The 15,782-nt window shown below is 50.9% G+C and overlaps 1 protein-coding gene across 2 annotated transcripts in view; it reads right to left on the reverse strand.

Annotated features, from left to right (window-relative positions):
• The window catches only part of FNBP4 (formin binding protein 4), a 247,377-nt gene that overhangs the window by 199,376 nt on the left and 32,219 nt on the right, over positions 1 to 15,782 (reverse strand). For both annotated transcript variants that reach the window (XM_086959754.1, XM_086959755.1), the window contains exons 7-8: positions 1,502 to 1,616; positions 770 to 1,090 (exon numbers count right to left, since the gene is read on the reverse strand). In XM_086959754.1, coding sequence (XP_086815880.1) covers positions 770 to 1,090; positions 1,502 to 1,616 — 436 coding nt within the window. The remainder of the gene's footprint in view (positions 1 to 769; positions 1,091 to 1,501; positions 1,617 to 15,782) is intronic.

Raw genomic sequence — 15,782 nt, forward strand, 5'->3', positions numbered from 1 at the left:
ATTAAATGTATCCAATTTGGCTCTGCTGTCACATGGCCATTGCACAAAGGTGTATAACTAGAACTAGTTAAGGGCCTGGGGAAGAATGGGTTTAGAAAATCTTTACCAAACTTCTTCCAGTCAGTCAAGTCAGCAAGAGATGGGTTTTGGGGATATAGAGATAATGGGAAGTAAAAAGAGAAAACAATCAAACAGAAAGCAGTAAAACAGGTTCCAGATTCTAATTAGCAGATTGGGGACAGACAATACACCACAGTCGTGTGACGGGTTTCAGCTGGCCACAAAATCTTTAGGCTACGAGTCAGCAGACATGGCAGTAGATTCTATCAAGACTAATTCACCAGTCAAGTTTGAGGAGGGGGGGAGGGGGGGAGAAGGGGGGGCAAAGATGGGACATGCCTAGGTCCAACCAGCCAGTGGCAAAAAACAAGGGGGTGCATTTCTTCAGTTAAGAGTCACTACTCATGACCAAAGCAGGTCCCTTACCCCAAGTCAAAAGCAGAAGACTCTGGGGTAGGTTCGCCCAGTCAGCAGGCAGAAGATGCTGAATAGATCCTGCCTTCCAGGCAGCAGATACGGATTCCAACAATGAGGGGCAGGAGACAAGGGAAATTCAGGCCAGTCAGGAGCAAGAGACACTAGAGCATTGGGGTAGGGCTCCCAAAGTCAGAGGCAATAGACGCTGGTTCAGAATCCCTAGCAAGGGGAAGTCAAACTAGTTCCAGCTTCCAAAGTCAAGAGACAGATCCACATTAAAAATAATCCATACCTTCTTTCTTTCCAAAACCATCTCCAGCTCAAGGGTGTCTTGCTCTTCCTCATCACTTTCGCCAGACTGCACAGTACTGCAGACATCATCCCTGGAGGTCTCCTCGAGATATTCACTGGATACCAGAGGCATCCTTTCCGGGACTTCCTCGTCATCCTCTTCTGCCCCGAGGGGTACATCCTCTTTAGCTAGAAGTCTCATCCGCCATCGCTGCTCCTCCTCCTTCACATTCTCCGGAAGAAGTGGCGCGAGGAGAGAAGCAGCCACTCCTACTTTCTCCTCTTCAAGACTCGAAATGGCCTGGACGGCTTCATTCAGCTCCTGGAAAAGAAAGCGATGCACGTTTGAAGATTCAACCAGCCTTACACACTAGCATAGAATGGCGAGGGAAACTGGGTGGAGGGGGCTGACGAGGAAGGGGGCTATTACAGGATCCAAGTTGTACTCTTTGCACTAATGACAATTTGCTGCTGAACCCTGGAAACCCCTTCAGAGTGAGATAGTTCAGAGCAAGTCAGGTAGAGGCGAAAAGAGTGGATTTAGAGCACAACCATTATACTGGCACCAACAGACGAACCACCCCCACCACCACCCCACCCTTCAGGGAGCTAGAAGGGAAAACAATACCAGAGCAGACAGGGAAGTGACCTCACACCATAAGAAGCAGCCATCTCTTCTAAGGAAGGCTGTACAGAATGGGTTCTGGGCCAGGTCTGCCAAAAAGGTGCTGACCTTCTTGCTCTCCTTATCGAAGCTCACAGTCCCTGCAGTCTTCGCAACGTCATTCAGATCATGTGGCTGGAGGTCCAACATCGGGTAACTCTGCTCAGCTTCTCCCAGTGCAGAACTAGAAGGAACAAATAAGGAGCAGAGGAATTATTTATTTATAAAGTTTAATAGAGCGCGAACAAGATCCTGGCGGATATCAGAGCGCTATACAATCAGTAAAGTTACTTATACAACTAATAAATGCAAATCAGAGCACATCTACAGAACCTTTTGTAAAAGCAACATATTAAGGTGCAACGCAAAACCTATCTCGTTGAGTGAGACCGAAGGAAGATATAATGTTTAGGGTGCTTAGATGGTCCTTTATAAAAGTAAGGTTAGGCGCGCGTGTGGTCTTGAGATTTCTATAGACCATACTCCGGAATGAATCGGAGACCGTCCCAAGAATGAGTAACACAAAAGTTCCTCATCTGTAACATTGGCCCATCAGTGATCGAGGATTTACATGCTTTTGAACGAGATTCCAAACTTGGCACCAGAGGGGAAATGACCCACAGGTAATTTCCATATTGAAAAAAACTATTAAAAAAAACATGATGGGTTCTTGCAACTGGTGTTCATGAGAATTTTAAACCTTGGTTGTAAAGTGCATTCTCCTATGGACGGTTGAAGCCTTAGTTGTCACTATTCTCAAGCCTCGTATAGACGTGCTGCACAGCTGAAACTACTGATCACATCTGGGGTTTTAAGTGGTGACCTGATCAACTTCATGCATGGAGTAGTTGTTTGAGTAGGGGTAGAAACATGGAAGTGGACTAGCATCAGAACTCTCCTTGTTCATGGAGAAACAATGGACCTGATCCTCCACTACATCTCTGCGGCGTTCCACAGTCTCCCATAATCCCATCAACAGACTCTACAACATAAGCATACAATAAGACGCCCTCAAGTGCATCGCCTCCTTCCTTACAGGACGCACTCAGAGCATCAGACTGCCTCCCTTCACCTTTGCACCCAAAGACCTAATATGCAGCGCACCACAAGGACCATCCATCAGCCCCAACATGTTCAACATCTAGATGATGCCCACCGCGTCGATGTCGTCAGATTCCAGACAATCTCCTACACAAACTACACTGAACTGATCCTCTCTCACCGAGGATCCCGCCATAACCAACTGAGCCAAATGGATGAGAGACCACTGCCTCCAACTCAACTCCAACATAGAACCACAGCTGGTGCCCTGAGGAACTCTGACCCACACTGACAATCCATGCACGCAACATCTGCATCACACTCGACAGCCACCGGACCACAAAACGACAAGTCAATGCAGTCTCCTTCTGCTGCTTCCACATACTCCGCAGAATATGGAGATGGATCTCAACCAACACCAGAAAGTGTCACTAAGCCCTCATCACCAGCAGCCTTGACTACGGCAAAGCCCTCTATGTCTTCATCGCCACTCCTCCTCAGAAGACTCCAGACCATACAGAACGCTGCAGCCAGGCTAACCCTGGACCTCCCCAAACAAACCCACATCGCCCCCACCGAGACCTCCACTGGCTCCCCATCCAGAAAAGATGCCAGTGCAAATTCCGCACACACACCTGCAGAGCCCTCCGCCCTAGGACCTGCCTACCTCAACCTTTCCACCAACCCACTAGACACCTGCCCTTCACTCGCGCACACCCCCCCCCCTCATCCATTGCAGCAACAGTGGTGGCAGCACCTCCTACATCTCTGCCAAGACCTAGAACGACCTTCCCCTCCAGCTTGGCACAACCCCATCGCTGGCGGACTTCAGAGACTCATACCCGACTCGAAGAGACAGTGCCACGATACCCCTAGGAGTGACAGTGTCGTGCTTTATAAACTAGCTTTGATTGAAAGGGGCATTATTAAAATTAGTGGACACGTGCGGCTGCTACTTGGCTGAAATGGATAAGGTGTAGGTGGAAGATTAAGGATAATAGGAACAGCCTTAGAGACACAGAGGGGCGCTATGCAATGTAGGTGGATCAGATCAACAACATCCTCTTGCGGCTGGAGGAAGATCTCACCCATGTGCGCAACGACCTTCAGCGGCAGTCCGAGTACCAGTCCCTACTCAACATTAAGATGAAGCTGGAGGCAGAAATCGAGACCTACAGGCGGTTGGTGGATGGTGATGATGATTTCACCCTGCAGGATGCCACATGTGCCACATGTACGTACATGCACGATTCATGGGTGCAAGAGGGTGTCTATGTGACACCCTGCCACCCTTGAATATGTTCCCCCTATTTCCGAATCGGTAATGGTGAGTGGCTTCCCATTCATTCCTTTGGGTCTCCAGGCCAATAGGAACGAATTGGAATTACCGAATCGCTAAATACAGATTCTTAAATACCGAATATTACCGATTCGGTAAAATTTACTGAATTTTTACCTACATACTATTTACAGATTCTTAAATACCGAATCGGTAAAATTCGGTATTTAAGAATCGGTAAATATAGATTACCTATTTATGGCCCAAAGTGTTTTGTTTTTTACCTACCCCTATATTCATGGTTTAGCTTATAAAATGGAATAGTTCCAAGTACAGCGACGCATGTTTAGCAACCACCTCACCGCCATAATTTGACATGCATATTTTGTCATATCCAACACAGGATTCGTTTCTCCAGGTTCACCTATACTTTTAGATGCTTTAGGTACTAGTTTAGGGACGGCACACTGACGCTGCCGTCCAGCACCCACTGTATGTGCTCTAAACCCTAAAAGCGCACACCAGTGAGTACAAATAAACATTCCTGATTATTGTTTCTTAAAGTTGGGCTAGCTGCACTGCTGGATAATACAAGTGAGCAGGGAAGCCATCTTAAGGGCTGCACTGGGCAAAACGAGATCTCCAGTTACATAATAGACTCACTGAAACCTATGGTGTTTGGTACCAACACCTCGTATTAATAAACTCACATTGATTCCAGTGATCGATTTATTTTAACACATGCACTTAGAGGTTCCCCCTGAACCCATCTAGCCTTGGGCTGCCTAGTCCTGCCCCGCCTGCCACCATAGACCAGTTTCTGACCCCTAGGAGTGAGAACCAGCACTCTCAGAGGTCAGAAATCATGCCTGCTCTGGCAGGAGGTGTTTACACTGCCTCCAGGAGGATGGTCAGTAAATTAGCACGTCACGGCAGGGCGCTTCAAAGAGCCCACCACCTTCGATATGCAAGCCTGGCTTTCCCCAGACCTTGGAGATGTTACCCCCTGCCCTGAGGCCCATTTGGCACCAGGACAGGCAAGAAAAAAGCTATGTAAGGAGGCGTGTTACACCTGCAGGCTAGTCACACCCCTAATGTCAGCCACCTGAAGTGAACACTGAAATTAGGATTCAACAATCTTGGCTGTTGTGAAACTAGGAACTCTGGAACAGGGTAATGCCCATTCCCCACAACAAGCTTCCATCTAGGGGGTGTAGTGACCCCAGGTGTGAGAAATTAGTTTGTGTAATACCCCCACTTTTTGCCCGGCTTTGATGCAACTTTGATTGTGGAGTAGTGGGCTCCTGCTGCCCAGTTGTCCAGTACCAGTGTTAAGTTTGTAAAACTATTCCATAATTGGCCCTTCAGGGCCCCTGTAAATTTCTAGTAAACGGTACCTAGAGCATTGGAACGGAAGAGAGTCCCTAGGGACCACTCACCTAGGCCCAGCAGACTGAAACTGCATCATGCATGGCGCCGACAAAGTCGACATGGCACACTGCCTGTGTGACATGCCAGCTAGAACTGCCTAAGATATAAGTAAGTCACCCCTCTAGCTGGCCTTACCAGCCCTAAGGCAGAGTGCGCTATATCCCATGTGTGGGCATTATCTGCATGAGCAGGTATAACCCTACAATATTTGGCTTTATTTCTTGAGATTGTAAGTGTCAGCGAAGCCAAACAGGGCTGGAAACTCGACAGAGTTCACTAAACACAGGAGTGTTTGTGTAGGAGAGTAGGGTCTGCTTCCTATGGTCACCCCCACTTTTTGCTGTGATTCACTGGTTTGACATTAGTGTGGCTGTGGGCCTGCCAATCAGACCCACAGCCCAGCTGTTCTCTCTCTAAATTGATACCATGCACTTGAGGTACATACCAGATTGATTACTGGGACACTCTTGTGACACCTGTAAAGTGTACCATAGGTACCCAAGGCATAGGTGCATCCAAGGTCTACCAGGGGCTGCAGCATGTATTATGCCACCCCTGGTTTGCCTTCCAAAGTGACACCACAGGTCTGTTCACACAGCCTGGGTACGGTGGTGTAATCACCCCTTACTTTGATATAGAATACCTATATCCATATACCTATATAGGCACATATATACCTATAAGTCACTCCTATGGCAGACCTCGACGAGCAGATCCCCTCTGCAGCTTTCGGAACCATCTCCTTATAGCTGTTCTATGATATAGCCATACCATATACTCTTCAGTGCATTAGAATCCCCACAATTAATGCCAACTTTGGTTTGGCTTTATCAAAACATGTCGTGTAAGGTGTCAAACACTTTAGAATACTACCCCCCAGCCAGTCCTGGCGGCGGGGATAGTATTCCACCCTTCTAGAGGGAGAAGACATGTAGTTACTGCTTTACCCGGTTAAAGTTAAACAGAGCCTCAGCATCACAAAATGGATGCTGCTGCCACAGACCTGAGTCTGACCTCCAGCTGCTGGACGAAACTCCAGCAAGGGAGGCCTGGACAATAGGTTTCCAGTCGAGGGAGGTGCTAGCACCTCCCCAGACAACCTGTAGTGTATTGGGGCAGGGTGGGTTGAATTGAAAGATGCTTTTCCAAACACTGCCTGGGGCACACAAGGTGCTCCATGCATAGCCTGGTTCAAACCGGTTGCTGGGAAACAGCCCCAGCTCTGGCGTGAAACTGGACAAAGGGAAAGGGGTGTAACCACCCCCTTCTTAGGTTCACCCATAGGAGGGACCTAGCCTGGTAGTCCAGGCCATATCCTTAGTATAAGTATAGGAGCTGTGTCCCTAGGACTTTAGATTACCCTGGACGAATCTTTGAAAGACATATCCTGGACCTTCGACATTCCATTTCAACTGGAAGACGGAAAACATCTCCCTTGTGGTCAAGGAGTGACCACTCTGTTCAAACAGGCACCAACAGCAACTTTGCCGGTCTGCATTTTCGAGGCTCCCGCTGGATCCCGAAGAATCTGCGACACAGGACACGGACTTTGACTTCTGACCCCGACCCACATCCACAGCAAAGCTGAGACGTGGCGGACACAAGAGTCGTGGGACCGAAACTCCTGGACATCCTGCATTTTGCTATCTGCACTCCTTTCCTGAAGCCTCATTAAGTTGTGCATTGGGGTACGAGAAGCCCCATCCCGAGAACAATATGCACCGAAGCCCAGGCCCCCGCACTCCTTGAGCTAGACGTGTCTTTCCGGTTCCTTGCCCGTTGGCTTGTGAGCCCCCTGAAGACCGTCCTTTGAATTTAACGTGCTTTCCTGGTTGTCCAGCTTCCCTGCAAAGGAGAAGCGCCACAGACCTTGCTGGTCTGCAACAGAGCCAAACTCGACATCCTGCGTGGGATGCGGTTGTCAAGGCTTGTTGGGTCCAATCTGGATACAGACACCGCAGTCAACTAGATCAGTCGTGGGACAGCTTGAATCCAGCGCCTGGTCATCGTCGACACCTCCTGGTCCTCGTGGCTGCAGAGACAAGCTTCACCTGAATCAACGCGACATCGCCTGGTTCCATCCTGGTCACTGGCTAGTGACCCAGACTCTGTCCCCTCTGCTTTCAGGTTCTTCAGATATTCAAACCACCCTTGGATCCACCCGGACACTTTTCCTCTTGTCGCCTGCAGAACTTCTTTGCAGCTCTCCATAGAAAACGACGACGAAACCCGATGCGAAAAGACACCTATGCACCCGGCTTCCCTGGGTGAGGTAACACGAGTATTCCGGTGCTCCCGTGGGTCTTGACTCGAGAAGTGTCCTATTTTAAAAAGGTTCCATCCTAGTCCATCCGGAAGTGTCCTTAAATTGCATATTTTTAACTTTTGCGATCCCCATAGAAAGTCAATGGTAACCCGCGGCTGTGTTTAGACACTGCACGCGTCTCCCGTGGGCCCCCTACTTCCTAACCTTTGGTCGATTAGAGTAGTCCCAGCGATTCCCTAGGCCTGCTTTCTAATTCTCTTGTGGTTCTTATACCACTTTCTTAGTATATGGTTTGCGAGGCCCCTAGAGCATAACGTATACTGTGCAAGTTATCTTATATTAATTGTGTGACTTGGATCGTATTTTTACCTCTGACCTCATAAAGAGTGCAGAGGAGTTGTGTTTAGATTAAATACATATATATTTGATATATACCTTGTGTGGTGTCCTTTCATTTGGTATTCAAAGGTTATAATTAAGGCTCCCGGTTTTCCGTTTAAACTGAATTTTACATATAAATACAGACGGAAAACTATATTTATAAGTTCAAAACAGGACAGCCCCACTCCTGCCCAGGTTTACATCGGCAGCCCCTCTTAATAATCTACACCACTACGACCATTCAAGAGAACTGTTAAGTCACACAAGGCAGCAGATGGCAGTAGGTGTGACACATTCAGGGGGAAGGGGTCGCAGTAAGAAGTTCGAGTACTCATGGTTTTAAACAACACTGTGTCCATCATAGGAAGCCTAATTGGAGAGGACGAGGTGTTAATATGTGCATTAGCAGGCCGGCTCCCTGATAGAAAGCTTTATGCCTCACCTGGCCTGCTGGGGTCAGTGCCAATACGATAGCCTGTGAATGGCAATAATTGGCGCAAGGCAGAGACCTGTTAGATGGTAGCGGTGTGCTCGGTTGCAGGTGACAGGCATTGAGGAATTTTTAAAAAATGACATACCGCTAGTGTACAAGCATGATTGTGATTCTTAGGTTTCGCACTGCAAACCGATCGCGAAGCGATAGTCGCTGCGAAACACTATTGCAATCGTTTCTGCTTTCAAGGAGTCAAGGGAGACAGGAGACAAGTGATGTGCATGCGCAACCTTGCGAACTGGGATCAGGTCGCGCGCGCTTCCTGTCTCCCATGGCTCCTTGGAAGCACAGGAGAAAAAAAGCAAAGTTACAATGTCCCTAAAGTCAAGGATGTCCGTAGCAATGATCACCCGGGATTTAGTACCCACTGCACTGATTCGATTTCTAGACGCAACCACAAAGTATCTAAGATGATGTTATCTAAATTACAACAAATCCTATATCAATTTATATTTTTAGACAACAGCTTGCAGTAATATCAATAACTCGGTGACAATTTCATAAAAATTTTGTGGCGGGTTAAGACACTACAACAAAATTAAAAAATTAAACATGAGTTTATTACACATTCTGGACAAATTAACAAAAAAATCATACTATTGTAGAGTACATCATGTTATACAAATATTATACAATTTTACATAAAACATTAAAAATGTTCATGAGAACGCAAGTCAACGCGGCGTTTTGGTTAAAAAACCTTCAGGACAGTTTCTCAAAATATATAAGAGTATCTCACTCAGGTGTTCATTCTGTGATCTAAATCGTTAAAGATGGGAGAGGTGTCCTGTTTTGGGTCCACGCTCAGAGCTACAAATATCCCATTTATTCAGGATATAGTAGTGATTGATATTATCGTTTTAACAGGTCTGGCAATTTTTCACTGTGTCGGAGGGGCCACCAATTAGTATACGTACACAAGAGTGCTGCTTGTAAAATCGCTGTAGCCGCGTACTAAATGTGCTTCGTCAGCTAGTTCTAGTCCTCACGATCTCTATAACATCTGGATTTAAAAGACTGGCCTCCCTGCTCCTCCGTACACAGCGTCTGGGGTTCTGAACAGAACAGGCATTGAGGAATTTTTTAAAAATGACATACCGCTAGTGTACGGGTGCGCCTACGGCACCCCGGAGCTTCCCAGCACTCACAGGCCTCTTCGTGCACGGGCTTCCAACAGTCCCGTCCGCTGCTAAGGGTAGTCCGGATCGCCGGTCTGCGGCTCGCTGGTGTGCAGGCACCCTGATAAGTTCCCAATTAGCACAAATATGCGTTGGATATTTGTGACTGAGTGACGGAGGCCGGAGATGCGCTAGTGTGCGGCCATATTCTCTGGCTGCTGGCCACGCCCTCCACTTCCACGTTTTTTGACAAAAAAAATATTTGATAAAGGATTGAGAAAGATTTTGCTTAAACTCCAAGGGATAACACTTTTGCTGCATCCATGGCCTCTACGTCTAATCTAGCCTCTGAAAAAGATCCTCTTTCAGATGTGGTAGATAAAAATGTAGAACTCGATATCAAAAAGGTCGTACGCAGCTTCTAACTTTGACATCAGGTCAAATACATTTGCGGCTTATGCCATGAAAGTTCTGAACAGAACCCCCAGACGCTGTGTACGGAGGAGCAGGGAGTCCAGTCTTTTAAATCCAGATGTTCTAGAGATCGTGAGGACTAGAACTAGCTGACGAAGCACATTTAGTACGCGGCTACAGCGATTTTACAAGCAGCACTCTTGTGTACGTATACTAATTGGTGGCCCCTCTGTTCAGAACCCCCATGAAAGTCCTTTATGACTGCATTCAAGAAAATGAGGATCCTTCAAAAATGTTGGCAGACGTGGAACTTTTTTCCATATTTCTCTCAGACACCACATTTTATAGTTTGTGAACAGCTATGGCCTCGGCAGGAGTAATGGTAGAAGGTCATAAGATTCTTTGGAGGAAGTCATGAAAGCTGAAATCCACCGAGAGAAATTTATTCCAGAAGTAGCCATTCACAGGCCTAAAGTTGTTTGGGCCCAAACTAGATTAAATGTTGCAAAAGGCAGCAGAAGCGAAAAAAATCCCCAACCCCTTCATGTTCGCCTCAGAAAGAAACATTTTCTTTTTAAATGACCACCCGAAAATACCTTTTGTGGCTGGACCCATGGGGTCCAGGGGCCACGTTTAAAAATAAAATACGTGCGTAAGGTGCATCATCAGAGCTCTGTGAATAATAACAGCTGTGAGCCCGAGGCTGAGGTGCGTCATCAGATCTGTGTGAATAATAACAGCTGTGAGCCCGTGCCTGAGGTGCATCATCAGAGCTGTGTGAATAATAACAGCTGTGAGCCCGTGCCGGAGGTGCATCATCAGAGCTGTGTGAATAATAACAGCTGTCAGCCCATGCCGGAGGTACATCATCATAGCTGTGTGAATAATAACAGCTGTGAGCCCGTGCCTGAGGTGCATCATCAGAGCTGTGTGAATAATAACAGCTGTGAGCCCGTGCCCGAGGTGCATCATCAGAGCTGTGTAAATATTAACTGCGTCAGCCCTGTGCGTGAGGTGCATCATCAGAGCTGTGTGAATAATAACAGCTGTCAGCCCGTGCCGGAGGTACATCATCATAGCTGTGTGAATAATAACAGCTGTAAGCCCATGCCTGAGGTGCATCATCAGAGCTGTGTGAATAATAACAGCTGTGAGCCCGCGCCTGAGGTGCATCATCAGAGCTGTGTAAATATTAACTGCGTCAGCCCAGTGCGTGAGGTGCATCATTAGAGCTGTGTGAATAACTGAGCCCGTGCCTAAGGTGCATCAGAGCTGTGTGAATAATAACAGCTGTGAGCCCGTGCCTGAGGTGCATCATCAGAGCTGTGTGAATAACTGAGCCCGTGCCTGAGGTGCATCATCAGAGCTGTGTGAATAATAACAGCTGTGAGCCTGTGCGTGAGGTGCATCATCAGAGCTGTGTGAATAATAACAGCTGTGAGCCAGTGCGTGAGGTGCATCATCAGAGCTGTGTGAATAATAACAGCTGTGAGCCTGTGCGTGAGGTGCATCATCAGAGCTGTGTGAATAATAACAGCTGTGAGCCAGTGCGTGAGGTGCATCATCAGAGCTGTGTGAATAATAACAGCTGTGAGCCTGTGCGTGAGGTGCATCATCAGAGCTGTGTGAATAATAACAGCTGTGAGCCTGTGCGTGAGGTGCATCATCAGAGCTGTGTGAATAATAACAGCTGTGAGCCAGTGCGTGAGGTGCATCATCAGAGCTGTGTGAATAATAACAGCTGTGAGCCCGTGCCTAAGGTGCACCGTCAGAGCTGTGTGAATAATAACTGCGTAGGCCCCGTGCGTGAGGTGCATCATCAAATTGTTCAGGTCAACCAAATTCCAGCACTACCACACTGCTTTCAAAAACAGCATACTCTTACACACTCTCACTGCTCACCAATTCAAAGTTTGCTAAAGCATTTTATGCAACACATTGTCATACACAATGCCAATAAAAAACTTTAATGCTGGGGCGTGGCCAAGATGGCGGGGTGAGCGGACGCTTCCTCCCGTAGCTCCTCCGGCCCAGCTCAGCTCGAGCCCCGATTTCTGCGCTTCTCTCCCCCCGCGGCTGCACTGCGGGCGAGAGAACTGTGCCGGAACTATTGGGCCACATTTTGATGCCACATTGACTTCTGTTGCCCCGGGGGAAGTCCCCGAAAAGTTTGTTCAACGGCCGAAGCGGGGAGTGGAGCCTGGATCGCCCCGAGGAGAAGGGCCTGGAGGCGGAGCGTACTGCGGCGCTGTCCGCGCGCCTCGGCTGGGCCGAGTGCTGAAAGCTGCGGATCCCGAGGGAGCGGACTCGACGGACTCCGGGGAGTGCGGGGGCTTCCTGGCCGTCGCCCTTGAGGCCAGAGCCATCGCTGGACGACAGACCCCAGACCTGCGTCTGCGATTTATCCCCCTGCCATGGGTGTCGGTGTGTGACGCCTTGCGGACCCCGAGCCTGGAAGCGGGGGACGGTGGAGTTTGAGCGGTGACCGAACCGGGCGTACTAGCCGGTGAAACTGGGGGACACTGGTTTCGCACCTTCCCGACCCATTGCTGTTGAGGGTCGCCCATAGACTTGCTGGCCTGGGCTGCCCTCCTAGGTTCCGCCCTCCCGCCATCTTGTCGTTGAGGAGCTGGTACTGGTGACCCTCGCCCGCGCCCTTGCCATACAAGCGCCTCGGTTCATCCTGGTGCCTACGCATCTGCCGTCCTCCCTGGAAGCACGCGGCTGCAAGCCTCCGACCTGAACCTGGATTATCGCCCTGACTGGCTCGATGGTTGTCTCGCCCTGGCCTGTGCCGCCATTTTGTCGCCTGTGACGCACTACCCTTGTCCTCGGCGAGGTCTTCACATCTGGTGCCCACGAGCGGCTGGGCGCATCTACAGCGGCCAGCCCTAGGTTTCACCCACCGCGGAGGCCAAGATGGCTGGGAGACTAGGTGCGGCACGGGGAGATCGCACTCTGCCGGACATGCTCGGCAGGGCCCAGCAACTGCGAGACAGGACGCAGCCGTCCCCGGGGTCCTTCCGGGCCTCAACGGACGCCACCGGAGGCGAACCACCAGTCACGAGGTCCTTCATGGAGGACTTATTCAGCTCCCTCAAGGAGGAATTCCAGACTCTCAAGACCGAGGTGGCCGGAGAGGTCCGTGAAGTGCGCAGAGAAATCGAAGGCCTGGGCGAGCGGGTCGACACTGTGGAAACGGCGGCCCAGCGGCGTGATGAAGAGATAGTTCATCTCCAGCAGGACGTTCTCCGCCTTCGGGAGCAATGTGTCGAGCTCCAGGCCCACTCTGAGGACCTCGAGAACAGGTCCAGGCGGAATAACATCCGGGTGCGAGGCGTTCCGTCCGCGGATGAGGGTGCGGACCTGGTGGCCTATCTGCAGGACCTGTTCCGCGACATCTTGGGAGAAGAAGCGGACTTCCCGATCCGCATCGACAGGGCACACAGGGTGGGCCGCCAGCGCCAGTCATCGGCACCCCCACCTGATATCCTGGCATTCCTGCCGGATTTCCCCCTAAAGGAGCGCATTATGACAGAGGCCCGCAGGAAGCAGCCGCTGTCCTTCCGAGAACGACCCGTGGCGCTCTATCAAGACCTGTCCGCCATCACACTGCAGAAGCGCAGGTCTTTCCGCATCGCTACGGACTTTCTGCGAGAGCATGAGACGGCCTACTCCTGGGGTCACCCCTTCCGTCTTATTTTCCGATGGAATGGGGTGCTACATACAAGATGTCTGTGGGGTGCTGGGACTCACAGCTACAGAGGAAGAAGGGGCGACACCCGCATGGAGGCGCCCCGAGCGGCGGGGCCAACGGAGATAGAGGAGGCGCCAATCGTCAGCGACAGCGAGTCGCCCTGACTCCCCTACCATCAGGGCGGAGGCCCTGAGGACGGCGGCCAGGAACTTGCCTGATTCTAATGGCGTGGCCCAGACGGCCTAACTTTTCTCCGGGGGGAGAGACTCTTAGCGTCTGCGATGCTGGGTTGGGGCTGGGGGTTGGGGGGGGGGGAAGAGGTTGGAGGTGTGTGGCTGGACGTCCACCTGACTGGTTTCTACAGACTCGCCCACTTGGGCCAGACTGAGACAATGGGGTGTTTTTTCTTGTTTTTGGTTTTGGCTGGTTGCCATGGGTTGGTTATGGGGTGGTTCAAGAGCTGGTTTGGTGTTGGGGGGGTCCCGTCCGATACTGTCCGAACACATGCGAAGCCGACTCTGGCCTTCCCTGCGCCCCTGCCCCGCGCGCCCCTTCCACTGATCCCTCGCTCGCTGCATAGCGCTTTGCGTCCCTGGGAGCGATGCCGTCCCTGAAAGTAGTGACCCTTAACGTTAAGGGTCTGAATAATCCTGTGAAGCGTAGGGGGATCCTTTCCCTGCTGGAAGGGTCACAGGCGGATATCTGCCTCCTGCAGGAAACCCATTTACTCTCTAAAGATTGCCATAGGTTGCGCTCTGCCAAGTTCCCCACGCAACTCTTTTCCTCGGCTGCGACTAAGACTGCGGGGGTAGCCATTCTTCTAGCCAGCTCCTTCAGGAGTGAGGTGTTGTATAAACATGCCGAGCAGAAGGGGAGGCTCATAGTGTATCGCATGCGTCTGGGGGGTGTTGCCTTCACGGTTGGCTCCGTGTACAGCCCAAATGACCACCAGGATCGCTTCCTGGAATATGTGTTGGTAGACGTTACTGCCTCGCCCGATCGCCACGTCATTTTGGGGGGGAGACCTGAACATGGTCTTAGACTCCACCTTGGATAGGTCTGCCCAGCGCTTTCCGCAGACGGGGGAGCTTTCTAGAGCGGTACAGGACCAGATTGCAGAGATGGATCTGCATGACCTCTGGCGCACCATGCACCCCGCCGATAGGGACTACTCATATTTCTCCCACGCACACCGCACTTACTCGCGGTTGAACTACCTCTTGGTGAGCGGACCGCTTCGCACGGCGGCAGACATCGGGGTCTTGTCCCTGTCCGACCATGCGCCGGTTTCCGGAGCATTTGCTTGGCCGGCGGCCCCCCCCTCCAGAGGTATGTGGCGGCTTCGGGAAACGCTTCTCCATAAGAAATCGGTGCTGAAGCGAGTGGAGGAGGTCATTCAGGAGTACCTGACCCACAATGACAACTCCGACACGTCCCTAGCAACGCAGTGGGCGGCTTTGAAAGCGGTCGTCAGAGGGGAGTTTATCTCCATTTCCTCGGCGGAGAACAGGGAGCGGCAACGTAAGAGGGAGGAACTAACGGCGCAAGTCAGGGAACTCGAACAGGTTCACCGCCGGACGGGGGCTCCTCGAGTTTGGAGGCAGCTGAAGGCGGCGCGGAAACTCCTCTCTGCGTTGGACCTGGACCGGGCGGAGTATGCGGCGTTGCGCTTGAAGCATGCCTTTTACACTGGCGGAGACAGATGCGGCAAGCTCCTGGCCCACCGGCTCAGGGCTGCGCAGCAACGCAACGTAGTAAAGGAGCTGATGGGAGCGGATGGGGTCCCGGTTTCCGGTGACGCGGAGGTGGCGGATTCCTTCCGTGCCTTCTATGAGGCGCTGTACGCTGCAGAGCCCTCCCCACCGGGAGAGGCTGAGGCCTATTTAGAATCAGTAACCCTCCCTGCCCTGGATCCCGCCCAGGCGGACCACCTAGAGAGGGACATTCATGTGGAGGAAGTCATCTCCGCTATTGCACGGTTAAAGCACGGCAAGGCCCCGGGCGGCTATACGGCCTTGTTTTACAAGACCTTCTGTCCCACTGTCGCGCCTCTCCTGGCTCGCTTGTTCAATTCCTTTTCTGAACCGGGAGCCATACCACCGGACCTTCTCTCGGCGACTGTGTCGGTTATTCCGAAACCGGGGAAGGACCGGACTCTGTGCGGCTCGTATCAGCCCATCTCGCTTCTAAATGTGGACCTCAAGCTTTACACGGGGATCTTGGCGGCCAG

This window comes from Lissotriton vulgaris, chromosome 2_2, assembly GCF_964263255.1.
Source record: "Lissotriton vulgaris chromosome 2_2, aLisVul1.2, whole genome shotgun sequence".
In the NCBI taxonomy this organism is placed as follows: domain Eukaryota; kingdom Metazoa; phylum Chordata; class Amphibia; order Caudata; family Salamandridae; genus Lissotriton; species Lissotriton vulgaris.